Source organism: Parus major, chromosome 8, assembly GCF_001522545.3.
Source record: "Parus major isolate Abel chromosome 8, Parus_major1.1, whole genome shotgun sequence".
NCBI classification, from domain to species: Eukaryota; Metazoa; Chordata; class Aves; order Passeriformes; family Paridae; genus Parus; species Parus major.
This window is the reverse complement of record NC_031777.1, coordinates 20,321,374-20,348,052: the sequence shown is the minus strand read 5'-3', so window position 1 is coordinate 20,348,052 and position 26,679 is coordinate 20,321,374. Positions and strand designations below refer to the sequence as shown.

At 53.6% G+C, this 26,679-nt stretch overlaps 2 protein-coding genes across 6 annotated transcripts in view; one reads left to right on the top strand and one right to left on the bottom strand.

Annotated features, from left to right (window-relative positions):
* Positions 1 to 2,239: 2,239 nt before the first annotated feature.
* Positions 2,240 to 5,240, top strand: HYI (hydroxypyruvate isomerase (putative)). Its single transcript, XM_015636265.3, has 8 exons — positions 2,240 to 2,450; positions 2,528 to 2,639; positions 3,775 to 3,889; positions 4,035 to 4,113; positions 4,296 to 4,345; positions 4,520 to 4,589; positions 4,784 to 4,918; positions 5,110 to 5,240. Exons 1-8 carry the CDS (start codon positions 2,255 to 2,257, stop codon positions 5,196 to 5,198), a joined length of 846 nt encoding a protein of 281 aa, XP_015491751.1. The 5' UTR covers positions 2,240 to 2,254; the 3' UTR covers positions 5,199 to 5,240.
* Positions 5,241 to 5,805: 565 nt separating this feature from the next.
* SZT2 (SZT2 subunit of KICSTOR complex) overlaps positions 5,806 to 26,679 on the bottom strand; it is a 54,185-nt gene continuing 33,311 nt past the window's right edge. For 3 of the 5 annotated variants that reach the window (XM_015636259.1, XM_015636263.1, XM_015636260.3), the window contains exons 45-72: positions 26,470 to 26,587; positions 26,132 to 26,243; positions 25,592 to 25,710; positions 24,966 to 25,130; positions 24,288 to 24,372; positions 21,043 to 21,231; positions 20,729 to 20,926; positions 20,202 to 20,371; positions 19,877 to 20,043; positions 19,371 to 19,468; positions 18,398 to 18,530; positions 18,177 to 18,304; positions 17,756 to 17,886; positions 17,402 to 17,584; positions 16,711 to 16,981; positions 16,431 to 16,510; positions 15,977 to 16,102; positions 14,075 to 14,280; positions 13,863 to 13,956; positions 12,472 to 12,552; positions 11,986 to 12,060; positions 10,905 to 11,118; positions 10,454 to 10,637; positions 10,026 to 10,148; positions 9,287 to 9,788; positions 8,848 to 8,964; positions 8,685 to 8,753; positions 5,806 to 6,538 (exon numbers count right to left, since the gene is read on the bottom strand). In XM_015636259.1, coding sequence (XP_015491745.1) covers positions 6,395 to 6,538; positions 8,685 to 8,753; positions 8,848 to 8,964; positions 9,287 to 9,788; positions 10,026 to 10,148; positions 10,454 to 10,637; positions 10,905 to 11,118; positions 11,986 to 12,060; positions 12,472 to 12,552; positions 13,863 to 13,956; positions 14,075 to 14,280; positions 15,977 to 16,102; positions 16,431 to 16,510; positions 16,711 to 16,981; positions 17,402 to 17,584; positions 17,756 to 17,886; positions 18,177 to 18,304; positions 18,398 to 18,530; positions 19,371 to 19,468; positions 19,877 to 20,043; positions 20,202 to 20,371; positions 20,729 to 20,926; positions 21,043 to 21,231; positions 24,288 to 24,372; positions 24,966 to 25,130; positions 25,592 to 25,710; positions 26,132 to 26,243; positions 26,470 to 26,587 — 4,282 coding nt within the window. In that variant the 3' untranslated portion in view covers positions 5,806 to 6,394. The remainder of the gene's footprint in view (positions 6,539 to 8,684; positions 8,754 to 8,847; positions 8,965 to 9,286; positions 9,789 to 10,025; positions 10,149 to 10,453; positions 10,638 to 10,904; positions 11,119 to 11,985; positions 12,061 to 12,471; positions 12,553 to 13,862; positions 13,957 to 14,074; positions 14,281 to 15,976; positions 16,103 to 16,430; positions 16,511 to 16,710; positions 16,982 to 17,401; positions 17,585 to 17,755; positions 17,887 to 18,176; positions 18,305 to 18,397; positions 18,531 to 19,370; positions 19,469 to 19,876; positions 20,044 to 20,201; positions 20,372 to 20,728; positions 20,927 to 21,042; positions 21,232 to 24,287; positions 24,373 to 24,965; positions 25,131 to 25,591; positions 25,711 to 26,131; positions 26,244 to 26,469; positions 26,588 to 26,679) is intronic. The other 2 variants (XM_015636261.1, XM_015636264.1) reach the window with 1 other exon arrangement.

Genomic DNA, 26,679 nt, shown 5'->3' with positions numbered 1-26,679 from the left:
ACCTTCCCTGCAGAAAAATGAGATGAGAGATTTATGGGATACTAGGAGGACTGGTGTCCCCACTTCAGTGGGCTCAGGGTGGGGGACTGGCTTGTCTTGTACTGTTGGCACTGTCGGGCACCCCAAGGCACTGCCACCTCCCCGTCCCAGCCATCACAGAGGCCAGAGCTGGGTCCACGACAAAATGTCAGCTCGACAATAAAATGTGCAGGAGCTACGTTTTCTTCAGGCTAATAAACCTCCTGAGCAGCAGCAGAGAGGCCTGGTTCAGAGCTATCCTCCCTCTCCAGCGCCCCACTTGGCCCCTCCCCATCTTCCTTGGGGATACAGGGCCCATCTGACCCCATGCTCATTGTGCCGGCTCCTCACACAGAGGCTGCCGAGCACAGGCCCCAGCACCAGCGTGAGACACGGCTCCAGAGCTGTGTGTGCCACGGCAGGGAGTAAATCCTCTGCGTCCTGTCAAGGTAAAGTGACAAAACACTGGCCTGCAATGCAGGAACCGCAGTTATAACATGAGAAAATCAATGCAATATATTACCAGAGACATAAAGATGCTATTAATGCTTCAGCACAGAGCCCTCAGTTTGCCATCGCAGGGCAGGTTTACATGAGGGCTCTGTGATTCCCATCTGGTGGCTCAGGTCACCCACATGCTGGGGCTCATTTCTGTGTTTATTCACTGACACACCCACCCAGCAAAGCTTTCCTGCTCCCACACACTGACTCCTGGGCTTTGACCCTGCCAGGGGCCTGGGCTCCAGCTGGAGATGCAACCAGGACTTCTGGGGTGATGGATGGCCTCAGTGAATGCCTTTCTGAGGTGCAAGAATGCAGTGAGGCTGCAGCCCCAGGCCAGGCAGGTGCCAGCTCTCCTTCTAGGGATTCCAATGACTGTGTAGCTCTGCCATCCACCCACCTGCACTCAGGCGCCTCCTGGAAAAGACTGAAGAGGATGACAAGCCCTGTGCACCACAGAGGTTCATGTCCTGTGAGGCCACAGGATGTGTATAAGGTGCAGCGCGCCCCTGGCTCGGGCAGCTGCCGGCAGAGAGCAGTCTGTGTCCTGGGGACATGGGTGCTGGGTAAGGAGGAGAGCTGGGGGTGCACATGCAGCCAGCCAGGTCACATCACTCAGTAAAGCCTGCCCCAACACTGGGGAGCTGCCAGGGACACCCCAGCAGGGCTGATGGGGCTCAGGGCATCGCTCTCATGGGGATACGCTGGTCTTGGGAACACAGGTGGGGAGGTGGGGCCGGGCTGGTGCTGGATCTTGTGGAGAGGCTTTTCATCTCTTGGCCCTTTGCATCCCGAGAACATGGATGCCACTCCCTGCAATTGACAGTTTGGATTATTACTGAGAAATTGAGTCAAGCCTCTTCTAATTGATTAATCAATAGCTTTAATTGAGTTGAGACTCCATAGTGGGTAGCTTCACTGCCCTTACCCCCCACCAAAAACCTGCTGGTCTCTGCCCAGGCTGGGCTCCCAAAGCACAGCGAATTCCTGGGGGTCGCAGTTGCCTGGGGCTGCAGAAGGCTGCTGCAGCAGTGACAGAGGAGTCGGACCATGCAGGACTCCCCCGGCACTGAGTAGGAGCCGCCAGGAACAAACTGAACACAAGGGACTGCAAAATGTCCACGGCTCACGGTACCCGTTCTGGCAGCCACGGCACAGCCCCCGGCCATGGGCAGGACAGGACACGCACCCCACCCGTGCAGCCTGCGAGTGCACCTGGGGACACAGCGCGGGGAATGGGGAGCGGGAGCGCGGGGCTGCCCGCGGCCATCGCCGGGGTCACACTCCTGCACACCCGAGCCACGGCTCTGCAGGAGTGGAGATGAACATTTTATGCTAAGATATGCAGAGCATGGGACAAAAGGAGAGAGCGTTTCTCGCATAATGAGACGCTGTCAGATACAAGCTCCCCAGGAAACCAATTAAGAGGGCGCTTTGCGTGTGTCAGGCCAACACCTGGCAAAACCCCGTTTCCCAGAGCGGATTCCGGCCACGCGCCCCCAGCACGGCCCTGTCCCGCAGAGCCTCTGGCGCAGCCGGGAGCCCCACGCGTGTCACGGGGCCGCTCACCCACGGCCGCGGGCACGTCCCGGAGCCGTCCGCACGCCCGCAGGGCTGAGCCCAGCACCGGCCCAGCCGCTTGGGGCTCGCTGCGCTCCGCGGGAGGGCCGGGGCGGGCGGCGGTGCTCGGAGTGGCCGCGGGAGCACCGCCCAGGCCCGCCCCGCCCCGCCCGCCATGGCGCTCCGCTTCTCCGCCAACCTCTCGTGGCTCTTCCCGGAGCTGCCGGCGCTGCCGGCGCGGCTGGAAGCGGCGGCCGCCGCCGGGTTCGGAGCGGTGGAGGCGGCTTGGCCGGCGGGCTGTCCGGCCCAGGAGCTGCAGGCCGCGGCGGAGCGGGCGCGGGTGCGGATCGCGCTCCTCAACACCCCACCCGGTACGGCCGCGTCCCGCTGCTCCCCCATGTACGTGGGGTAGCGAGGACCCTCCGCCGACCCTGCCGCTCTCTCCCAGGGGACCAGGAGGCGGGCGAGCTGGGGCTGGCGGCCGTGCCCGGGCGGCAGGCAGCTTTCCGGCAGGGCCTGGAGGCGGCCGTACACTACGCCAGGGCTGTGGGCTGCCCCAGGTAGGTGCGAGGCCGGACCCCCGCTCCGGCCCCGGCCCCGGCCCCGCGGCTGCCGGGGGCGCTTCCTCTGCTCCCCTTCTGCCCCAGCGCTGCCCCCGAGCGGAGCCTGCCCTTTGTCCTGCGGTGCCTCCCGCCGCCGTCACGGAGCCTCTCTCGGGCAGCATCTCCTGCTCGGCTGCGTTGGGCCGGAGCCAGCTCCGGGCAGACCCCGCTGAGCGGGGCCGTGCTCTCGGCCTGTTCGCGGGGGGCGGACCCAGAGCTGCCAGGCACGAGCTTGACCCTGCCCTTCGCAGTAGAGGCTCTTGTTCCCACCCCCACACAACAGTCCCTCAGGATAATCTTCCCTTTTTCCTCCCCAACTGCACCAGTCGTTTCCACCAGGACACCACAACAGTTGCTTTATTGAGGGCCATGCTGACTCCAGCACAGCAGAGACACCGTAAAAGATGCAATTAGCCTGGCACAGCTCCCTTCAGAAAACCAACAGGGCCCTTTTATTCCACTTACTTTGCACCATTCTTTCTGTTGCAACTCAGTCCAAAGCCCTGTGGAGGGCATGGGCTAGGCAGGCCAAAGGCTGCACAGCACCATCTGCACACTGGTACAGGCACATTGAAAAGGTTTCTGTTTCTACCATTCACCTTCCCCCAATGGTGGCTGAAGGTGGTCTGGCGTTTGAGCTCTTCATGGCAGGGCAGTCCAGTGTGGGACACTGTCCCCTCCCTGCTCACAGCCAGCAAGCAGTGACACCATGCATGGCAGGCCCCTGGAAGAAGCAGCACTCCAGTTGCCCACATGCTGGATTGGGGTCTCCCAACAAGAAAGAGCCCAAGAAAGCTCCAGCGTCAGGGTGAAAGAGCTGAAAGCAGTTAACAAGAGGGAAGAAGCAAGGTCTGTGATTTGTCAGGCAAAGGTTCAAAGTCATCCCTCTGTGTATTCAGGTGGGATGCTGCATATTTGTGTCCTGGTTGGCAGCTTGCTGGCTGCTGTTGTGCCTCCTGCAGGAGATGGGTCTTCTTGCCCCCTTCTGTGTCTGCTCCCCCGGCCTGGCCCCCTTTTCCATCAGCAGAGGAAGGTATTAGATCAGGCCAGCAGCTTGCAGGTGCTGCCTGTGATTATCTCTCTGTGCCTGTAGGATTCATGTGATGGCTGGGCGGGTTCCCCTGGGCACAGACCGGGCTGCAGTGGCAGGTGAGATGGAAACCACCTTCATTGAGAATCTCAGATACACTGCTGACCTCCTGTCCCAGGTAGGTGGGGAATGGGTCTTGCTTTGTGTGTGAAGCTCTTAGGATACCAAGATGGGGAATACCACACCAGCATGGCATGGGGAAGTTATGCTTCCTGCTGCAGAGATGTCAGGATGCTCCACAGGGTGACATTGCTGTGTTACAGGAAAACATGATTGGACTGTTGGAGCCTATTAACAACCGCATCACTGACCCTCGCTACTATCTGAACACGCCACACCAAGGTAAGGCAGACACCAAGAGTCTCCATTTGAGGAGGAGAAGGATCTCCGAAGTCTGAAAGGCTGGAGGTTGCCTCACCAGGATGGAGATGCTGAGAGAGCACAGTTCATAAAGGGGGTCCTGGGGCTTCTCTGCAAACCCTTCCACGCTAGGGGCAATGGTTTCTCATTTCTTGCCCCCTTAGCTGCTGCTATCCTGGAGAAAGTGGGACGGCCCAACCTGAAGCTGCAGCTGGTGAGTCAGTGTTGAAGCTCTGTGAGGGAAACTCTCACAGGTCCACAAAACTGTTCTGGTGGCCATGAGCTTAATATCTCTTCTTGGGGACATTGGACAGGGACCATAGCACAGCTGTCCTTAACTGCTCACTGCTGAACAGCTGCACCCTCCATTTTCCTCTCTTGCCCCCAGGACCTTTTTCACTGCCAGATCATGGATGGCAATTTGTCACGCAATCTGGAGATGTACTTCCCACTCATCGGTAACACCCTGCGCCCTCCCAGAGCAACTCCACTGCAGCCACTGGGCAGGAGTGGCTTTGAGAGGGGGCCCTCCTGCTCCAGGCTCTGCTGCAGCTGGCTGGGGGTGTGGGGCTGCTCTTGGGTCTTGTCTCATAGCTAAAGAAGGCTGTAGGCAGAGCTGCCTTGGGCATGGCCTCTCCCCTTCCCTCCCTAGGTCATATCCAGATTGCACAGGTACCAGGGCGGCACGAGCCCGATAGCCCTGGGGAGCTGAACTTCCCCTACATCTTCGAGCTCCTGGAGTCCCTTGGCTACACTGGCTATGTGGGGTGTGAATATGCTCCGAAGGGTGAGTAGGCCTGCAGGTGTGAGCCCCATGGGCAGGTCAAAGCACAGAGCAGCTGGCTGGGTACTGTGCAAACAGGTCCTGGGGGGTGCACAGAGTGGGTGTCATCCCGACCTGGGAATGAGGGCTCTGTCCTTCACAGAAGCTGCTCCAGCTTCTCCAGCTGCAGCACGAAACCTTGTCTGTCACTGCAGGAGACACCCTGGAAGGTTTGGGCTGGCTGCGATCCTACTGGGAAAGCCGAGGGCTGCAGCATGGAGGGACCAGCAAGGCAGCCAAGTAAAACTAGAAAACCATGAGAATAAAAGACAAAGCAATGGCTTAACAGAGCATGTGTCTTATCCAGGACTAGGGGAGTGTGGTGGGTGGGACGATTTCCTAGAATGAAGTTAGGAGCATCTATGTCATTTCCTTTCCCCAGGCTCTACTGGGCCAGCCCAAACTGTTGGACCCTCATCTACACAAGTACCACCTGCAGCATGTTTGATTTAGTGATGGCTCAGGCACCACTGTAGGTGACTTCAGGTACACAGAAAACTTTCACTTACAGGCTGCAGGGGGGTCCAGGGAAACCTCTTTCCAGTCTCCCCACTAAGGGGAGCATTCCAGCTGGTACCTGAAGTTGTGGAAAGAACACTCGTGACTTCTAGGTACTGAAATTCTCAAGGCTGTTGCCAGTACCCAGCACTGACTCTGAAGCAGGGCTGCAAGTGAAGCAAGCAGTCCCCTCCCAGACTGTCCAATCCAAGGTAACGGGCTGGCAGGTGCCTGTGAATGGATACTCAAGGCTGACTGTCCTGTTGCTCCTGCTCTGAAGCAAGTGTAAGATTCCAGAGCAGCCAGGGCTGCTCTACGTTCTCTGCAGGCAGCTTTCCACAGCCTACAGCAACTGAGCAGGGATCTGGTTCAGTTTATTTCACAGATAGAACAATGGATCAAATATACACCTCTATAATACCTTCCTGTGATCCAGTTCACCTTTCCTATCCCATTCATGCTCTTCCAAGGAAAACAAAAGAAGCAGTTATCCTCACTGCTAGTCAGGTAGCCCTGCAGTCAGGAGTCTTTCCTCCTAAAGCAGAGCACTGTGCAGTGCTACCCTGGGCAGAAAATGGTGCTGTGCATGCTCCTCAGTGCCTTCCCAGCAGGCAGAACTCGCCTATAGATGCCAAAGCCATGTCCCTGAGAGTTGTTCTGCTTCAGCCAGGCTGCAGCAGCCAAGTTCCTGCCCTTGCTGTTTGCTTCAGGGCCATTCAGTATCAAACCCACTGTAAACAGCACACAAGGGCTGTACCAGCCAGCCAGCGATGAGGTGCACATCCCCAGGCTCCTTGGGTCAGTAGCCATGTGTGCCACTGGCAGTGCTGCCTGCAGTGCCCATGCACAGGTGCCCCCTGAGACCTGTTCCTCCCCATGGTCACCACTGGCACGGCCGTGCTGAGTCAGAATACGCATTGCTCCAGGACGTGGGTGCCAGTGCTAGAGCAGGCCCGTCCACAGGTTGAAGCAGGCGGTGTTGATGACTGACTCCAGGTGATGGTAGGTGGACACAAGCTGTGGCAGAGGACTCTCGCTGTTCTGGGGCTGCACTGGGAATGGCTCCCGGAAAACCACGGTGAGGCTCTGCCAAAAGGGAGGAGAGGGTCAGGGGACAGGATGCAGACAAGCGCTGTGCAGTCCCTAGCCCAGGTGTGTGGACACTTTTTTGGCAGTGTTAGGCAAATACTGGGAGTAGTCCCAAAATGCCCATGTCACTAAGCTAGCTCTTCCTGTGACAGCATGTTTGAGCCTACTCCCAATTTTTCTGCTGGAAATTCAGTGTGAGGACTTGCCCACTCTGTTCCAGCTTTTATGCATCTGCAGTTATGCCAATCCTGGCAGCAACCACAGGAGAGGAGGGGATCCTACTGCCTCCACAGTACCAGGAGCTTCTAGGGAAATTAGAGGGAAAATTCTTCTTCTAAGGGAAAGAGTAGGAGTGCAACAAATGGGGAAGGGGAGGAGATTAAATGTAATAACCGCAATCCTAAAAATAAATGCTGCCTGCTCCGCTCGGACTAGCGACTGTATTGAAAAGGCAGGGCAAAGGCGGAGGGGAGAAGGGAGCAGGCAGAGGTTGCAGAAGCTGAAGCAGAATGAAAATGTGACTCAGTGCACTCAGATCAGCATCATGGAGGCAAGACACAGGGACAGGAGTTCTCCAGAACTGAAATACAGCACATCCAGTAGCCAAGGTCCCTTACAAACTGGTAAAGCCATGAGAAGAGTTGTGTGAGTACAAAACAGTGAATGTACCACCATCATTTAAGAGGGGAAAGGAAATTATTTGTGAGCCCAACTCCAGCAGCATGCAAGGCTTCAGAGCAGACTGGGGGAGACAGAACCATGAGGGAAATGCAGCTCAGTGTTACCAAAATGATGTGCTAATGCTAAAATTCTCTTTGATAAAGTAGTATTTCTAGACAAAGGAATCATGGTACATCTTATCTGAGATTCAGGAAGGATTTGATGTAGTGTCACAGGGGAAATTTAGGTAAGCTGAAAAGATAGGAATTAACTCAAAAATTATAAAGGGAGAACATGGCAGCGCTGAAAAGGGAAATGGAGAGGGGTTACAGATAGAGCTCCTTCAGGACAGGCTTTGGGGCTCACATTCCCTAGTACTTTAACAATTGTCTGGTACAAAGATGAGGAGTATGCTGATAAAATTTGAGGCACTAATACAAAAGACGATTGGGATAATGCAAAAAAACCAAAACCAAACCAAAACAAACAAACAAAACAACCCTGAGAGTTTTGAGAGGCCACAAGAATGGGATGAACGCTAAGCACAAAATACAATGTTATGAAAACAAAGGATTTCTATTAAAAAATGAGAGTCACTGGGAGAGGGAATGGAGGGTCTGGGTTTATTGGGTTTATCATATCAATGACCACAAGGTGACACTATGACCATCAGGTGGTAGGAAGCACTGAGCAGCCTTCCAACGAGCACTGCCTCTTCTGTCTCCCCTACCTGCTTTTCAGATGGAGCATGATTTATTTTATACAACATCAGTTACTCTGCAGTCTCTGCAGAAGCCTTGTTGTGGACTGAATCCTCCTGTAGATCCCCTGCTCTCATATGGAGCTGCATTCCCTGTGACCCATCCTGTACCCTGGTTCAGTGAAGGCAAAGGCCCTTGCAGGTTTGCTGGGACCCTGACAGTGCAGGTCCCCTTCCTTTCTGCCCAGGTAGGAGCAGCCCACAGCACTGGTGACCCTTCCCAGCCAGACCCAGTGTGATCTGACTTTGGACTGAATACAGAAGGACTGCTTAGCCTGGATAGACAGACAGCTAAGAAAATGATCCAAAAGCAATCCTGTGAAGGAAAAGAGGATCAAGTGCTCACTGTTTTCTAATACAAGAACAAAGGGACATCACATAGAAAGAACAGCAAAAACTTCAAAAATAAGCCAAGGAACTTCTTCACCTAGACTGCAACTGCCTCATGGAGCTGCAAGTCAGCGGAAATCATGGATTCCAGAAATTAACAAAAGGAAATAAAGCTGTGGAAGGGCTATTAAATAAATGCAAAGGCCACTTCTAGCTGAGGATGGGCCTAAGCTACAGGTTTTCAGATGCTGGGACAGTATTTTGGAGAAGCATTACAGGCTTCTTGACCTGGTTGTGTTCTCATGCACACCTGCCCTTGGCCACCACTGGATCAATCTAGACAGATTCCTGGCCTGAGCCAACATAGCTGTTGTTCTGTTGCCAAGGACTCACCGTTTTTCCTGAATGAGAATCAAGAAACACAAGAACAAAGCAATCTGTGAACTTCTGGTTGAGCACAACCTGTCAGGAGAGTCATAGAGCATGTTAGAAAGGAGCCAGTACAGAACCCAGGACAGAGACAGAGGCTGCAGGTGGACAATGGGCTGTGTCTTACCAGATACTGGGTGCCAGTTTCGGCATTGTGGAAGTGCCGACAGCTCTGGGGAAAGCGGCTCAACAGCACCTTGATGAGGCTCTGGTACCAGGAGACTGTCATGGTGAGGAAGCATTCCTGAAGACATAGAAAAGGCCTGATCTTCAGCCTCCCTCTAGCCATGGCACCAGCAGCCATAATGCTACAGCAGCCTTCAGACCCCAAATCAGATGCAACCCTCCCAGCCCACTGAGGATGCTGACCGCGGGCTGTTCACTCTCTGTAGACAGATCAATGCAGTCTTCCCCTTCCCGTGCCAGCTAGGAGCTGTGTTCCTGCCTCTACCTTCCCAGCAAGCACAAAGAGATGTGCATTGCAGGCCCCTTCACCTGGCACCTCACTCCACCCCCAGAGCAGAATAGCAGCTGCTGTGCACTGTGCCCCCATCCCTGCTGCTCACCAGCTGGGGGTCGACATCTGCGATGGATTTCCCATGCACGGCATCGAGCAGCTCCTCCAGCTCCACCAGCGAGAGCTTGCCCAGCTTCAGCTTGTCAGAAGCCAGAGGCTCCAGAAGGAAAAGGCGCTTCCAGAGGTTGTCCCTGCGGCAGTGGCACTTGGCCAGCTGCACCATGCTGCTGAGCTGCTTCTGGGCTGAGGCCACCTCAGAGGCCAGCAAGGGGAAGAGTGGAGAGGTGTAGAAGAGCCCTGGCCCCAGTTTGACCTGCGTGCCCCCCGCGTAGAACTCGCTGCTGTCCTCCACGTCCTGCCACAGCTCCCGCTCTGCCGATGGCTGCCGGTCCAGGCTCGGCTCCGGCTCCACTGCCTCCCAGGCTGCCCGGCCTACCACAGGCTCCAGCACTTCCCGCTGCAAGCGCGGCAGCTTCTTGAAGCGTCGCATGTCGGCCGTGAGCCGTGGAAAGAGCTCCCGCTGGCTTGTCATGATGACGTAGAAACGCAACCTGGGAGCAAGGAGACACTGTTGACCTGGGAAGGGCTGCTCCCCTCTCAGCTGCACTGCAAATGAACCACAGGCCCCTCTATCCCTGCCAGAAAGGGTGCTTCTCCACCCAGGTTCTCACTGTGATCCTCCCCAGACACCAACAACTCTGCCTATGCTATTCCAGACAGAACCAGTCCCTCCCAGAGCCCTCCTCCCCAGCCAGGAAGCTTTGCTGTCACTGGTGCCCAATGCTCACCGGAGCATGCGTCTCTCTGCCTCACTCTGCTCCTCAAATGGTGCCGCACTGTGACAAACCAGGAGGGACACATCAAAGTCATCATGATGACGCAGACCTTCAGAGTCCTTATAGGAGCCCGAGCTGGGATAAAAAAGCACATCAGTATGAAGGAATCCTCACTGTGTTCTCCCAGGGCTCTTGATCACAACAGAACAGTTGGACATGGGGAATTCCACACAGCAGGACTCCTCAGAAGTGCCACAGGAAATGTCAAATGCACCTGCACACATACACCCTGTTGGCCGTCTCAGAAGGACTGGCCAGAACTGCTGTCTAGCACTGTATAGAAAAGTCAGCTTTGCTGGCACCTTGGGGTAATGTCCCCAGGACTGGCAGGTTGCCACCAACCTCCAGCAGCTCCAAGAACTTGCAGCAGATGCACTCACCTGTTCCAAATAGAGACCAGTGCATATTCGTTCTGCTCTGTGCCTGGTGTTCCCTTCTTGCTGTCGTTGCCCGTGGCTGGCCGGGCCATGCGCAGGGGTTTCATGTGGTAGGTGTTGGCATGGTCAGCAATGTAGTTGTACAGCTGGTGTGCAGTGATCATATTGGTGGGCAGGGCCAGTGTGCCTAGTGGAAAAATACACTGCTATCAAAGGTGACACTCTGTGCCTCTTACCTGGGCCCAGCAGTGTCTTCCCATCTACTCCAGAACACAGAGCAACCAACCTGCCCCTTCCACAACAGGGCAACAAGGACTTGCCTTGGAGCTCAGCCCCTCCCATCACCCTCACCCTGTCATATCCCTGAATACTCCAAAGGTTTATTTGTAAAGGACTTTTGCCAAGTTATGTGCTGGTGATCAATCCCAGACTGATCATATATCGACCTACATACCTTGGAAAACGTGATTACGACCAAATTTGGGGATGTCAGGGTGATGGGCAATGAAATCCTCCAGGAAGCTGGTGAGATGGTAGCCTTGGCGGAGAGTCATGTGGGAGCCCAGCAGATACTGGTGGACTATGCGCAAGTGGAAGTCGTAGCTGAACGAATGCACGTGCATGAGGTCCCGCACCTTGTCACACTCCTCCGTGAAGAGCATAGACAGCTGTGGAGGGACAGGGAGTCAAGGCAGGAGTTTTACCAGGCACCTCACACGCTCCTGCAAAGCCCTGCTGACAAGGCATGGCACAGCCAGTGCAGCTGTCCCAACATCAGAGCAGGATGTAGCCTCGTATCACTGCCCTGTGCATGTGCAAGCTTTCCAAGAAAGGCTCAGTAAATCTGCAGACAAAGTCCTGGAAAGCTCTAAGCTTAGGAGAGACATCCCTGGCATATCTAAGATGCAGCCTTGCTACAGAGCTCCCTTGGAAAGGATAGTATGGTCATGCATGCCTCCTGTCTCAGACAGCCTGGGGCTGGCTAGCCTCTGCACAGACACCCAGTGCCCTTGGGAACTGGCAGGAGACACCCTGACCCTACAAAGGAGAAGGGAACAGGCAGCCTCACAGTGCTGTAGAGCATGGCACAGAGGTATAAAGGAAGCTTTCTGGTGCAGAAAATAACTTCTCCTCTAGCAAAGGGCAGGAATTATGTTCACAGATCCCTGTTCCCATTCCACTTCCTTCTTCATTCCAAGGGAAGCAGAGAGCCATGCACTGACCCTCCTTGGAGCAGGGATCTTTGCCAGAATTGCTCCTATTCCTCCCCAGTCTGCTCTGTCTTGCTAGGACAAGAGTCATCCTCCTGTCAAGCCTTGCACCCCCTTTTGCTGCAATCCAGCTCTGCTCAAGCAGCACCATGGAGGGCATGTGGCTGCAGAAGGCTCTGCGAGGCTCTGCTTTTCCATGAGGAGGGAGCAGAGCTCTCTAGAACTTGCTGTGCCTGAAATGCCCACTATGTTCCAGAGATCACTCCTCCCCACGAAGCATCCCCTGACCCTGAGGAGCACCAGCTGTGCCTGCAAAGCCATTACCTGAGAGTTCACGGACTGGCCCATGGGGATGCGCGAGCACTCCAGCGCGTATTGCTTCACACAGAAATAGCAGCCCTGGAAGAGAGAGCAGAGAGCATGTGATCAGAGCAGAACACAGCCTTGGGGGTCTCCAGGGAAGGAGTACAGCCCTCACACTTCATGCTTGGGCTGGAGCCCAGACACTCTCACCCCACATTCTGTCTCACCTTGTCTGAACCAAGCCAGACCAGCCAACATGTGGCTGAGCACAGAGCACCCTAACTGGTGCTGAGCTCTCCATTATCCTTTCCCAGGCAACTCTTACTGCTCTGAGACCTGCACAATCCTTTCCACCTGATCCCAGTCTTTCAGGACCATGGAAGAAACAGGACAGATGAATGAAAAATCACATGTCCCTGCTGCACCCCTCATAACTCCCTTTGTCACCTCTGAAGACTGTACCTGAAGATCCCTGAGAGATATGCTCTGTTTCTTGTTCTTTCTTACCTGGAAGGCCAACTCCATGAGCACAATCCCACCTGGAAGGGCTCTTTGTAGATGGTAGGTGGCAACAGCAGGGCTTGTGCTCTGTGAAGAGAAGGACAAAGCTGAAGAGGCTCTCTGACACACAAAACGTGTGAAGCTGCCACAAGGCTCTGTAGCAGAGGAAATAGAGGGGCCTCATCAAGTGAGCAATCTCACAGGAGAGAAGAGAGAAGATATGGCAGAGCTGACAGTGGGAAGAATCCTAACAAACAGCCTTTGAGAGAATACACTAGACACATTGATCCCTTCACCTCCTGCTTGCTCAGGACAGGGTGTCTCTTAGAGTGTGGGACACTGTGAGCCAAGGAACAACAGTGTCCATGGAACCTCACTCCCTGCTGTGGTGTCCTCAGACCATTGTGCCTGCCTGATACAGCAGCTATCAGAGACATCCTGTCTCGATTCAGAATTTAGCTGCCAGCAAATTCATTTGCTCCCTCTTGCTCAGCAGATTGCTCTCTTCTCATTTTATCTGCAAGGTGTTATCCACAGTCCTGCAGTAACATCAGCCAAAGGCAGGTGCCAATTAAGTGTCAGAAAAGAGTGAGTAAATGCTACATGCTCCCATCATCCCTGGGTGATTCCACAAGCCATGGGTAGTTAGATAGAGACTCCAACAGATTCCTCTTCCAGGTACTTACTTATTCTGTCTTGTAAGCTCATATTCACAAGACTCATGTGTTCACAAAACCTGCTTCTCAAAGAAACGCTCTCCTTAGTTTCAAACTGGCTCAACTTTCATTTGATGGTCTCTAGGTGTTGTATTGAATAAAATAGGAAAGGGTCAATCCCTTTCCAGGTTAGCTGCAATATTGTAGAGCTCCAACTTGTTCCTCCCTAGCTGCCACTTCCTTATACATGAGGAACCTCAGCCTGCTCTCACAGTAGAGTCATTCCAGGCTTATCTTTTCTAACCTCTTTAACTTCCATATTCATCTCACTATAACTAAAGATCCTTCTGCCCTAGAGTTGCCCTTAAGCATGGATGCTGGAGGTTCTCTGACAAGTAATCCTTCAGAATCTCACCCCAAAGCACCTATCCTTGCCCTAGGTCATCTTGTTCCTCTTCTAACCCCTTCCAAATTGTTACCAGTCTTAATATTTGCCCTGATTCCACCAAATGTCAGGAAAGGGCTCTGAGGCCCTTGTAGGAAGACATGCAAGAGGGCAAAGACATCTCATCATACCTAAACTCTCAAAGACGGTGCTGGTCTAGACAGGCTGGCTTTGATGCTTTCTCTGCCCTCCCACATCCTTTTTGCCTGAAACAGTTTTAAAAGCCAGCCAGAACTGCCACACTCCACAGCCTGACTTCCATCCCAGTTCCACCCTTGTAACAGAAATGCACTCACCTTTGGACTTCCCTCTGGTTTTGGCTTTGTGTAGGAGAAGGACCCTCTACCCTCCACTCCCATTGCTGCTAGAGCTCGGATGCGGCTTGTGCTGCTGGAAATGAGAGCAGAGACAGCCTTGAGCAGGGAGCCAAGACCGACTGTGTCAAAGCAGGGCCCAGCTCAGTGTGTTGGCTCTTCTCCAACACCAGGATTCCCAACACATCACTGACCTGCGAGTGGTAGGTGAGGGTGGCCGCACCTGGACCAGAATGAAGCCCATGCTCTGCAGGTACTGGATGTACTGCTGCAGGAAGGCATTGCACATCTCCTGCAGCCATGGCTCCTCCTTCACCTTGCAGGGCAGTGCTTCTGCCGAGTCACAGCTGTGGCTGCGGTCCCTCCCTGAAGCTGTGGAGTCATTGGAGCGGTGGCGCTTCTGCAAGAGAAAGTTGCTAAGGAGAACTGCTGGGACTAGCCCCAGCAGAGGACACCAGGTGCCCTGGTTGAGCAAAAGGTAGATCTCTTCCTGCCAGAGAGCATCTAACATCTGGTTGTCCAAGCACTGTCCTAGTGCATATGTCAAAAGGCAAGATCCAAGATCTACCCAGCCATGAACTGACCTAACAGTGCTGCAATAACCTGCAGGAACCTGCTGCCTGTGCCAGCATTCACATCTGACTTCCCCAGAACACTTCCACAAAGTGTTAGTGGCTCACAACTGGTTCATACAAAGCTCAGAGCTTCAGCTTCTAATGCCACAGTAAGAGCCCAATCCCCTTATGAATGCTGCTGACTTCTCAGGATTTTCTAGCAGTTCAGTAGCACTGAAAAGAAACTGTGTTTCCTTCTAAACACTTTCAGTTCTCCTTTTGATGTCCTGAATACTCCTTTTCTTCATGCTGAGAGAGACTAAGGTTTCTTTTTTGATCTCTCTACTTTAAGCCCACAGCTCTGTTACATGTTTCCATCTGGCTTTCTGCCTCTGCTCCACCAAGCGCAAGAGATGTCTCTTTACCTGGCATCTCTCCAGCTCCTCTCTGACCTTTTCCAAGTCTCTCCAGTTCAGTGCCTTTGCCACAAGATGTTTGGTCTCACACTTACTACCCAGATGAAGACATTAATACACTAGTATTTTAGGAATTTATTAGAATATTACCCATTATACTAACAGCCCTTTCTGATGTACTCTAACCAGTGTCTGCTGTACTCAACTGCTCACAAATTGAAGAAACCACCAAGATGTGTGCTCCGCACAGGCTCTGCAGTGAGTGTACAATACAAGTGGGTTCAAATTTCTCTCCACATTGTGCTGTTTTATTGGGAACCAGGTCCCAGCTCCCACAAAAGCTCTCATTTCACAGGTGCCTCTTGAGTTCCTTGCATTCTTTTTTCTGTTCTGACCAATCTGAACAGCCCTCCAGCACTGCAAACCCTGCCATCTCATACATCCCCATAAAAGACCTGGAGATACAGAACCTAATACACCACCCTGAAACCCCTGCTGCAAGGCTCTTCAAGTCCAATAACCAATTTCCATTTTGCTCTGTTCCAAAAACTAAGTTTTCATTTTGTGATGATATTTTCCCTTTCATCTGTAAGTGTTCAATTTCTGTAGCAACCTCTGTTTAAAGACTGTCAAAATCCTTTTGACATTCTGATAAATTACAACAGCCTGTTCTTCCCTTCTGACACACATGCAGACTGTGAACAGCCGGTATGGGATCTGCACTGGTTTGTCTGTCAGGCTGCAACCTGCTCAGGATTCAGCTGGTTTGCTTTCAATTGTTTTGGCTACTTGTTTGGTCCAGGAAAAGTTTACCAGGTCTGGCTGCTGAATGCATAAAGGAAGTTCTGCCTCCTTAACAGATCAGTACCAGACAGCACCCTTGATGGCTTCTCCAGACTCAGCCCTCAATTCCCTGGGTAGACAAGGAAATCGGTCTTCTCTAGGGATAGTGTGGCTGCAGGAAAAAAGCTTTGAGGACCCAAGGATTTTCTCAGTCTCCATCTTACAGGATTCAAATTCATCCTGTATTTTAGGAGTGAGGCCCAAGCAGGCCTGTCTTGGGAAAAGACCGTTCCTTTGTCCCTGTGCACAAAGCCTGACCCCACTGGTGCTTGCTGACACTCACCTTCCCCTCTACCTTGCCCAGCTGGTCAGTCTGGATTTGCTGCCGGAAGGCCGGGTCAAAGAGCAAGGGGGTGGCACAGTAGTGAACCAGGCGTGAGGACTGCTTCAGAGTCTCCAGGTCTGCCAGCTGCACAACACGAGAGGAGCATGGTTACAGCACACACCTCACTGAGGCTGGGAACAAGTTTGTCCATGACACCACAATACTGCTCAAATGGAGATTTACTGGGGGAATCCCCTGCTTTACAGCCTTTCCAGTGCTGGGCAGTGAGGCCCCATGCCCAAGCATGGTTCAGGAGTCCTGCAACCCCAAAAGTTCAGGCACAGACCACTGCTCCACTGCCTAGCACCAGCCTCACTATACACCCTGCTCAGAGCTGCAGTGCTCCCCTTTGCTGGTGCTCCCAGCGTGCTGTAAGAAGGCCCAGCCCACCACCTGTCCAGGCTGCACTCACACTGATAGGCATGTTGGACTGAGCTGATCTCTGCTGCCAGGTGACAAAGAGGTTTTCAATCTTCATCTGTTTCTCCAGTTCTGAAGGAAAGACAGCAGTCACAAGAGCATCAAGCCACAGCCCCAGGTATTGCTACTCTCCTTCACTCCCACCCTGGACAGGCCATAACCCATTCCCACAGAGAACCGTCGCCTGACAAAACTCTTGTTCCGCTCTGATTTCCTTTTCCACAAGTGAGATTATTAGGCAGGCTCCCATGATATCAGCCCCCTTGCTTTACCTTTCCTCTCCATGCTCTTGATTTCCAGGAACTGGGCCCCATGCTGAGCCACAGGATCAAAATATCCCAAGTCAGGCCCATGGGGTATGCGCCTGATGGTGGTAACATCCCGCAGAGCTTCATCAAAGGGCACCACGTCAGGATGGAAGTGCAGGGACGGGAGGCTGCGGGCAGAGCTGCTCAGCCTGCCCTGCTCCTTGCTGGGCGGGGGACAGGGGCTCCGGATCAGCGCATCCACCTCCAAAGTGGAGTTCAGGAAAGGATTTGGCTCCTAAGCAAACAGACACAGCAATGAAAGCCTCCTTACTGCCAACCCTGGAGCAAGAACCCACAGAGTACATCAAATTCTGGCCCTCTGCTGAGATCTTTGTTAGCCTTTTCCACTGCCACTTCCAAGAAGAGTGCGTCTGGGCCCACCATGACTCTAATGTGAAGTGAGAAGCCCATTCCTCAGCCTCAACCTAAGTAATTCAGTCATCAATAACTGCTGCCAGTTAGCAGAAGGACCTGGCTTCTCTTTCCACCTGTCTCCAAGACCAGGGCAACAGTCTGGCTGGAAATGGTCAAGCTGAACATCTGAATGCCCTACCAATCAGCACACAAAAGGTGCTTGCAAACTTTCTCAGACCCCCAGATTGCCAAGGCCCTTCCTGAAGAAGATAGGACTGCCCTGCCTGGCATGGTGCCCTACCTGCTTGCTGTCCTCATGCCATGGTGTGTCCATGAAGCAGTGGTGGTGGAAGAGTCCCAGCTTTTGGCTGATCAGGCAGTGCACGATGTGGGACCGGGCATTCTGCCACTGCAGCAGGCGTGTCAGGGAGCAGTTCAAGTTGGCCCCCAGGTCTGGGGACCAGTTGTAAGTGTAGAGGGTCAGCTGGAGAGAGAGGAAGCGGAGGAAGACTTAAGGACATGGTGGCACAGGCTGCCCCGGGTGTGCCAGTGGTACTTGCTGCAGCTGCAGCCAGTTTCAGATGACAAGGCTGGAACAGGGAAAATGGCAACAGCTCAATTACAGTCTCCTGTTAACAGCCACAGCCATTACTACCTTTTTGTCAATGATCTCCATGAAAAGGAACCTTTGCCGGGGCACCAGGTCTCGACCAACAAGGCTGGGATCAGAGCCTCTCTCTGCTGAGCTGAATTCCATGGCCTCAAAGCGCTGGAGCCCTTTGTGAGCTGGAAGAAGCCAGAGTTATGACCCTCAATACTGGTTCATCCCACTTTTATGTCCTGCCATGCCATGAAGGTGGCATGACAGGATGTTTTGCCACAGTACTGCTCAGCTCGTCTTGAAATAAGCTGTTACAATCACATTCAAAAGTAAGGTCTCAGAAGGCAAAACCACACAACCCACCGCCCACCTCTGGGCACAAGCAGTCTGTCCCAGTAAGGAGGGGATCCTGTTCATTGATGTCCCCCTACAAAAGACTCCAGCACAGTCCCAGGGACCATGGCCAGGCACTCACCCTGCTCTGTGCTGCAGCGCCACTGCTGGAAGTTGCGTCCCAGCAGGATGAAGTGTCTGATGACTCCAGGGCAAGGGCTGGCATTCTGACCAGACTTATAGGGCAGGAAGGCGGTGCCCCGATGGTAGCTGCAAAGAAAAGCCCCAGAGGTGGCTACCAAGTAGAGCTGTGGCAGTAGAAGTACAGCTGATCAACAGCCACCTGTGAATCTCATAACTCACCAGATCTGCTCAAACACTTTGACAGTGGTGTCACTCGCCAGGGCAGTGACCAGGTTCACCACTTCCACTAGGATGGAGGACAGGAGGAAACGAGAAACCATCTCCAAGGAGCACTGCTGCACCGACGGGCACCCTGCATGGAAGATGTACTGTAAGACAAGATGCCAAGCTGCCCCACAACCACATCCTGCCCACATTAGCAGTGGAGAGAGCTAAGGGCCTGAGGTAGGGCAGAGCTGGAGAACAAGAACCTTACATGGACAAGAAGATGAATCCTGAAATAACCCCTGGTTTCAGGTCCTGGCTTAAAGTGAGACCTGGACCAAACACCCTCTATGCTCTGAGCACAGCACTTTATTCCATTTATTCCTTCTTCCCTGACTTACTCCTCATCAGAGAAAGATGAGAGCTCCACTTTGCCAACAGGAGTGTGAGAGGATGTACAAACATCAAAGTGAAAGTTAACCAGAAAGTAGCAACATGGCAGCCATACAACCCCAAATCCCTGCATATGAAGGATACTCCTCCTCTCCCTCCCTCCCTGCAAGAGGGTCTCCCATGCAACTTCACAGTCCTCAAGCATGTTGCAGAGGCACAGATCCTCCATCCTGCTACATCTGGGAGCTAAAGCACTATCACAGCTGGTTGTTGGAGTCCAGGTCTCTCCCAAGCAGCTGCAGGCAAGTTCAGCAAGCCCTGGACTCAGAGCATGGCAGACCAAACCACAAGCCTTAGAAGGTTTGCTCAGATGCACAGGCACATGGCAGTCCTCCTGCCACAGCTTTCTAAAGCTGGTGCTGGCCATGAGACCAATGTGTCTCTGGGGAGGTTTGGGGAGAGACAGGGTATGTATGTAACTAGGACCAGTAAGGAATGAAGATGGATGGTGCTGTAAGAGGACTCGTCCTGAGAGCTCTGGGTAGAAAGGCCCACTTCCAGCCTGTCTGGAGGAGCTGGGACCTGAAGCACATACCCAGGTGGTTCATGAATGCCATCCACTGCTGGCAGGTTTGATTGAAGAGTGGGTGCATGGTACCTGCATCTCCTTCTTCCAACTGGCAGGCTCGGCGCCTGAGGAGAGGGAAGGGAAGCACAGTTACACTAGATCAGTCATCTGTAGTGAAGGTAGAAAAGTGCAACAGTCCCCTCACAGCTCCAGAGCAGCGCCCTGGGAGCCTCCTTTTTGGGTTGATACATTCCTTGAGCTGGGTCACTCTTGGTCAGTAGCCATATGAGTGTCAGGTGTTGCACAGGGCCCCACAGTGCAGAGAAGGGATCTCTGTCAGGGAGAAACAGCTGTGCTCCCAGCAACACCTCAGCAATAAGGGCTTTGTGTGTAAAAGGCATCGTTCCTAAACTGCCTGTGTAAGGGAGAAACTACAAGGAAAGAAAATGTCCAGAGGCCATCAGGATGCAGAGCAATGTACAACAGATTAGGGGAACAACATCCTGACTGTCCTGCCTGCAGGCTGTGCTTGCCTCTGTGCCTGCTCCAGTTCAGCTGTGGCTGTAGCCCGATCCTGGCTCAGGTGCTGCTTGACATTCTCTGTCTTGTGCCGCCGTCTCGTGCGAGCCTCTTCTGGCCTCTCCAGCACGATGTCATCAGTAGTTTTGGGGCTGCCCAGCTCTGAGGACTCTGCCTTGCTCTAGGGGAGAAACGGGTAAGTTAATGCTGTGCACATATACAGCCCAGTCAGTGCCCTGATCTCAAAATCCCTGCTGCAAGCCTGATTTCCCACCCCCAGCCAGATCCCTACTGTCCATTCCTCATGGCCTGACACACCACGAGGACTTGTAACATTACCAGCATGTCCCAGAAGCTGCGGCGTCCCAGCTTGTTTGTGGGTGTCACTGGCTCTCCAGAGCTTGGTGAAGGTGCAGTGGTGAAGTGCAGGGGTGGAGGACAGCTCCTGCCAGGCCCCCCACTGGTCAGGGCCAGGCCCTTGGTCTCTGACATGGTCCTCCTTAGGCCTCCTGGGGAGACAAAGAAAATCAGACTCTGCAGAGCCTCTCCCTGCAAAGCTGCTGGGTACCTCATTGTGTCTGGCCAGAACCTGGCTGGAGAGAAGGAAAAGAACCATCAGTTACATCCAGGAAAGTGGATTCAGTCTTGGGGAACAGATAGGCTCTTAAATATTTCTTCCAACACCAATGTCTATGATGCTTCTTCCCCAAGACACCACATCACACATATTACAAAGGGGAGAGCAGCTTCCTCCCTCCTTGCCCACCCAACCATATTCCCCTCAGCACAGCCAAGCTGCTGCAGGCCAGGCAGGAGGAGCAAGGCTGGGTGGAGGCTCAAGGTGGCCATCCTGGCCAGGCTCTCACCCGTAGAGCTCAGGTCCTCCAGCTCTGCAGCACTCAGGGGGCAGGTGGCTTCCACACACAGTGGGGCTGGCAGCACAAGGAACTCCATGACAGCGTCGCAGAGCGCGTGGCGCAGGGCCCCGCGCAGCTTCTCCGACAGCTGCAGCAGGCTGATGTTGCCTTTCTCCCAGATATCCAGGCGCACCAGCACGCAAGGCCCTGTGAGGAAAGGGTAGTTCTGCATGGTTCTTCAACCCTGCCTTCACCAGCCCTCCGAGGTGCCCCAGGGGATGTGGAGGCTGCAGGCAATTGGCAGCTGCTGGCCAACTCCCCACCTGAAGGCAGGGGATCAGCCCCTGGCTGGTGCCTGCTGACGGCTGTGAGGCTTTCAAAGTCGCTGTCCTGCAGCAGGCCCACGATGGGTGAGGGGGAAGGCAGCTTCAGAGGGTCGGGCCTCTCCCCGTGGGGCAGCAAGGTGGGGCTGCCATGCTCATCCACGAATGTCAGCGCAATGCATGCGATTCCTGCGGGGCAGAATCCAAGAGAGCCTCCATTAACACAGCACCAAGTTCACCCCTGCAGTGCCTGCCTACACCTTGCCATCTGGCAGCTGGGACCATCATGTCACCACTTGAGTTGCACAGTGTCACGTGGCAGGCAGGGCCCACAGGAGGGGAGGCAGCCAGGGGAGCAGAGGCTAGCTGTGCCCATGGGGAGCCAGGGTAAGAAGCATGGGGTTTGGCACAGGGTGTCCCCATCATTCCAAGAATCTCTCTCCTGTAGAGTCACAGCATATTTCACCTTGCTGCTGCAGGAGCTTCCTGGGTTGTTCAGCATCACATGCAAGAGGAAAGTATCTCCGTTTGCACCAGGAAAGCCTTTATGCAGATTGATCCAGGATGGGGCTCACCATTCCTGTCCTCTTAAGGGACAGAGTACAGGGCCCAGACACTCTTCAGTAGCCCCCTCCAGGCTGTGAAGAATGTAGAGTCCCTGCAGATATGACACCTTGTTGCAAATGACACTCACAGCTCCCTCCTCACTGTACACCTCAACAGGATTAGGTGCCTTCCCCATGCACTCCAGCCAGGCAGGACTGGGGACAAGGCAGGCTCACACCCAGGACTAGCCTAGAGTCACTGTAGAGAAGAATTCAGAGCCTGTCTTTTGGCTGTCTATACTGAGCCCTACACACGCACAACAGGACAGTTCAGAGCTGCAGAGCAGCTGTGTGGTTCCTGCCCCACAGCCCATGGGCTGTGAGCCCTGCTATGCACCAGAGCAGAAACAAGACCTGACTCCTCATGGCCCAGCTCAATGGCCAGGGCACCAGGGAAGCATCTGTAAGGTCCAAAGCTCACACTGTAACCCTAGATGTTTCCACTCCCTTTGAAAGCTCCCTGACTAAAGCAGCACTCAAGGTGGCTGGATGGCAAAGCTGCCCCAACACTGCCTAAAGGTGATCTGCCCAGATAAAAATAACCTCAGCCCTACACTGCTGAGCCCATACTCTCTCCTCCATCCCAGCAAGGATGGCACTAACACCAGGCTCCACTACCACAGAGAAAACAGTGTCCCTGACCAATCCCCAGCTCTGCACTGAGGACTGGTGGCCTCTCTTCATGGAGACAAACCCAGCCCAAGCAGGCTGTGCCCAGCCTAATCAGCAGCAGCACAACCACCCAGTCTCCATCATTCCTTGTGAAGCATAAGCTCTACAGTAACCTTTCCTCCAAGACACAGCAGGGAGAGTGCACTGGGATGGAGTGAGATACTTACAAAGGAGAGACGTAGGCATTCAAATCAGAGGGCAGGTCATGTGCACCCACACTGGGGAAAGGACACTACACCTATGAGCAACCCCCACAGAGCCTCCCGCTGCAGCAGGGCAGCTCTCCAGGACATGGGTGTCAATACAGAGGCACCAAGAGCAGAAAGTCTGCCCCACATGACAGTGATTATGAGCTCTACCACCAGACTTTCTTTCTTAAACAGTAAAGGGCACAAACTCCTCAGCAGTCTGGCTTGGCAGTCAGCCCCAGGCCCACCAAAACAGCTGAATGATCATGTGGCAATTATAGACCATTCCCCTTTTCTTCTCCTGGATAAATTCCCCCACTCAGCCCCTTCTGCCTCTGGTGAATTTCCCTATCACATCCATTCCTGTACCTCTGCTCTGCTTCAGTCTGTCTGAGCTGAGGACACGAGAACAAACAACCAAAATTCAAGCAGGCCAGGTCAGCAGCCTGCCCAATGAGCAGAAAGGCTCGCCTCCATGTCACAGGGAACAAGGCTTCCAGGAGCATAGAGAAGCTGAAATCGAACCATTAAGTCATGGATTAAATAAACAGCTATGAAACTCAAAATCTGAGTTCTGGAGCAATAGAATGAAGTCCATCAGCAAAAGCTGACAAGGGTCTTACTGCCTGGTGCACTGGAGATGGGGTAACTAGAGAACTGTTATCTCCCATCTGTGGGGGGCTCTGAGCCCCCTCTGACCCAGGCTCACTGAAAAACAAAGCACACATCTAATGCCCAGTGCCTGGCCACTCCAGCCTGGCCACTCCAGTCCTTTGCTAAGCAAGGGAACACCCCACACTAGGGCACAGCCACCAGGAGAGTGATGATGCTACACCCTGGGGCATCAATGACATTTGAAACATCAGGACTCCTGTCTTCCTTAGGGAAGAGAAGCCTGTTTGCACCTGTGGGAAAAAAGATGCAGGACTTTAGAGTTCACTGCTTGCAAGCTAACGGGGCAGCACATGGATCCTCAGCAGCTGGGAATCACTGAGCTGCCATCTCAGGGCAACAAGTTCTGTTTGCTCATTTATCCAGCCAGCAAGAAACAGGGCTCAGCTAAATGGACACACACACACACAAACACACAGAGGAGTCAGAGCTGAAGCCACAACACAAGGAAAACAAGAACAGCTGGGACCAGAGAGCTGCATGGGAAAAGGAGATGGAGTAACACTTGGAGCTACAGGTGCTACCTTGGAAGTGAGAGAGTGGAAAGAGGTGCTGCACAAGGTCCGACATGGTACCTACATAACAGAAGAACATTCAAACAGTGCATGAGGGGCACAAGACACACAATGGCCAGGTGACAGACCACACTGCCTGGACAAAACATGACGTGACAACCTCCTGCAGGATGGGCCCTATCCAATCCCTTCTCCAGCAGTCTAGAGAAAAAAGCAAGGACATTGCCCACACAGCCCACGCTCAGCTACACACAGCCAGATTTCCCTCTGCAGCAAGGCTTCTGCCACAGCTGCTTCCACCTCCAGCCCCATGGAGCCCCTGTGCCCCACTCTAAGGTCCTGATGTGTCTAGAGCTGCTTCCTGCAGCAATAGGTCAAGCTTAGCAAGTTTCTCTGTGGGAGGCCTTAGTTTGCTCCGCCACACATGCAGAGGTGTTCAGTCCCTCAGGTACACACCTTACCCACCTTCCAGCCACAGAGGAATACACTCCCCCAGCACTGGCCCTCCTCAGTCACTCATACCTCTCCAGCATGGGAAACACCTCCCCAACACACAGCTCTATATCCTGTTTCAGAAGAATTGAGCACAATACCTTTTCCACCAGTGCCTTGGCCGCCTGGTTTGTTGTACAAATAGAGATCCTGGTCAGGGATGCTCCCATTGTGGTTGAAGTAGTGCTAAGGAGAACAAGGAAGAATACTGACAAAGATTAGAGAACTTGCCTTAACTGGAAAAAGGCTTTTGTATATGCAGAGCTCATCCCCAAACCTATAGAATCAAATCCAGACCTACTCAAACACTTGCCAACACAGCCTTCACCACTGCTGGGGTGAAGGAACCCTTATGTGGTTCTACATATCTGGCCTCACCCTCTGTCTTTACTATGGCCATGCTGAGCGGTGGGTAGCTGCTCCCAAATTTTTATTAACCCTGATGTTTCAGTCCTTAGATCTGAGGGAGCCATGCAAGGATCCAAGTTCAGCTTTGAAAGGGTGTTTTCTCCCATGCTCCTGGGAGATGACTGTGGGCATGAGCTATGTGGTTGCTGCTTTTTGCACAGCAACTGCCTGTCATGAAAGCATGGCCTGTCTGGGCTAATCAGGATGTGCTCAGTCCTGTAAAACTCCCCCAGGCTTCAGGAGTTAGTGTCAGTTTCTCCCTAACTCTCCGTGGCAGAGCTGGCAATGTGCTGTCTGAGCTGCCCCAACAAATGCCCCCAGCAGCAGCTAGAAGCTGGGCAAACTGCTGTCCCAACCCCAGCCCTCCTCACCTTGAAGTGGTGCTCCACATTGCTGTCAGTGTACTTGGGGGTGTGCAGGAAGATGAGCAGGTTCTGGCGCAGGTAATAGGCCACGGCGTGCAGCCAGGGCAGGGCTGAGGGCGGCAGGGAGAACTGCAGGACCTCTGTGGGCGGCGTCCCGGGGGGCTGGATAAACTGCACACAGGAGGCTTTAAAACCCAGCTGGGACTAGCAGGCTGCCCTGGGGCTCTAATACTGATAAAAATGACACCAATTGGCTCTGCAAAGGGGCAAGTGTGGTGGGCAGGACCCTGAGACAGATCATAGAATATCCTGAAATAGATGGGACCCACAAGGATCAAGGTCCAGCTCCTGGCCCTGCCCAGGACAGTCCCAAGATGTGGGCACACATCCATTACAAAGTGTGGGAAGGAGGGCACAGGAAAGTCCTGCCATGTTACAAACCCAGCAGAGGGAAGCTCCCAGCTACCCTGGCACCCACACAGTATATAATACCTTGGTAAATGCTAGCCTGACCAAGCACTGCAGCAGGGAACAGGATGTAGCAAACTGCCCTGGTCTTCCTTGGGGCAGAAACAGGTAAAAATGTAGGAAAGTGCTCTGGGATGAAGAGAACAGATTAGTCAGTGAGGTACCTCCACATCTGCAGGGGTCAGCTTGCAGTTCCGCACCAGCATGACAGTGATGATATCCAGGGTGGCCTCGTCCAGGCGTCTGCGCAGCACTTTCACCAGCTCATCTGTGATCTCAGGCCCTGACAAGTGAGCAGAGGTACAAGCAGCTTTTTCACCCCATCCAGTAAGAATGACTACAGCCACCTCTCCCTCCCTGGTCAGGATGTACCATCCTCACACTCGCTTCCCACAGGGAATTTGACTTTCCCCACCATCAGTTTCTTCAGACGTATTTTTCTATGGGTCTCTGATCACAAAAGACTGCTGGTGCAGTAGGCAAAGACAAATGAACTCCTGCACAGGGTCTGCAGGAGGTTCCATTGTGGGCTATGGATCCTTTCCTTGTATTTTTACGCACACAGAACAGAGCTCTGGGCTAAGGGAGAGCTGTTTGCTCAGGAGACAGATTCCTCTTTCTTCAAGCAAAGAGGGCAGGGAGCAGAGCTTTGTTTTTCTGCTTTACATCAGCACAGTTCTGCAGCCAGCTGCTGTAACATTTACCTGCTGGGGCAACACCATGGACCATCAGCTGGATGTGCCTGTCTATCTGTCCCACAGGGCGGGCAGAGTCAACACTACGGCATGAGGCAGTGTCCAGAGAGGATCGAGAACCCTGGAAAAACAGAAACAGCCATGTGGAAGTAGTTTCATATGAATTCTAGATCCATCATTGTCCCAGGTTGCCAGCAGGGTCAGGCAATCACCACCCACTGCTGCCCCACTCCACACATCCACAGTGTTTTACCCCACAGAAAATCCAGGTTGCTGGAACTACTGAGTTCCCTCCACTCCTGTGACCAAGAGCACCCATGTCCAGTTGCAGAGAGCAGCAGACTCACCATTAGATCCTCAGTGTAAATGGGCTCCTGGCTGCGTGTCAGTGCCAGTGAGCGAGATGATGCACTAAGGCTGCTCTCTGCTTCCCACACCTTCCCACTGTGGGTGGTTTCAGTCAGCCTGAATACAAGAGAAAGACATGTCAGTCTCCATTCCCAAGGATTCCCATTGTCCATCTACAGAAGATCCACATCTTCCCTGCCCTCCCCTGT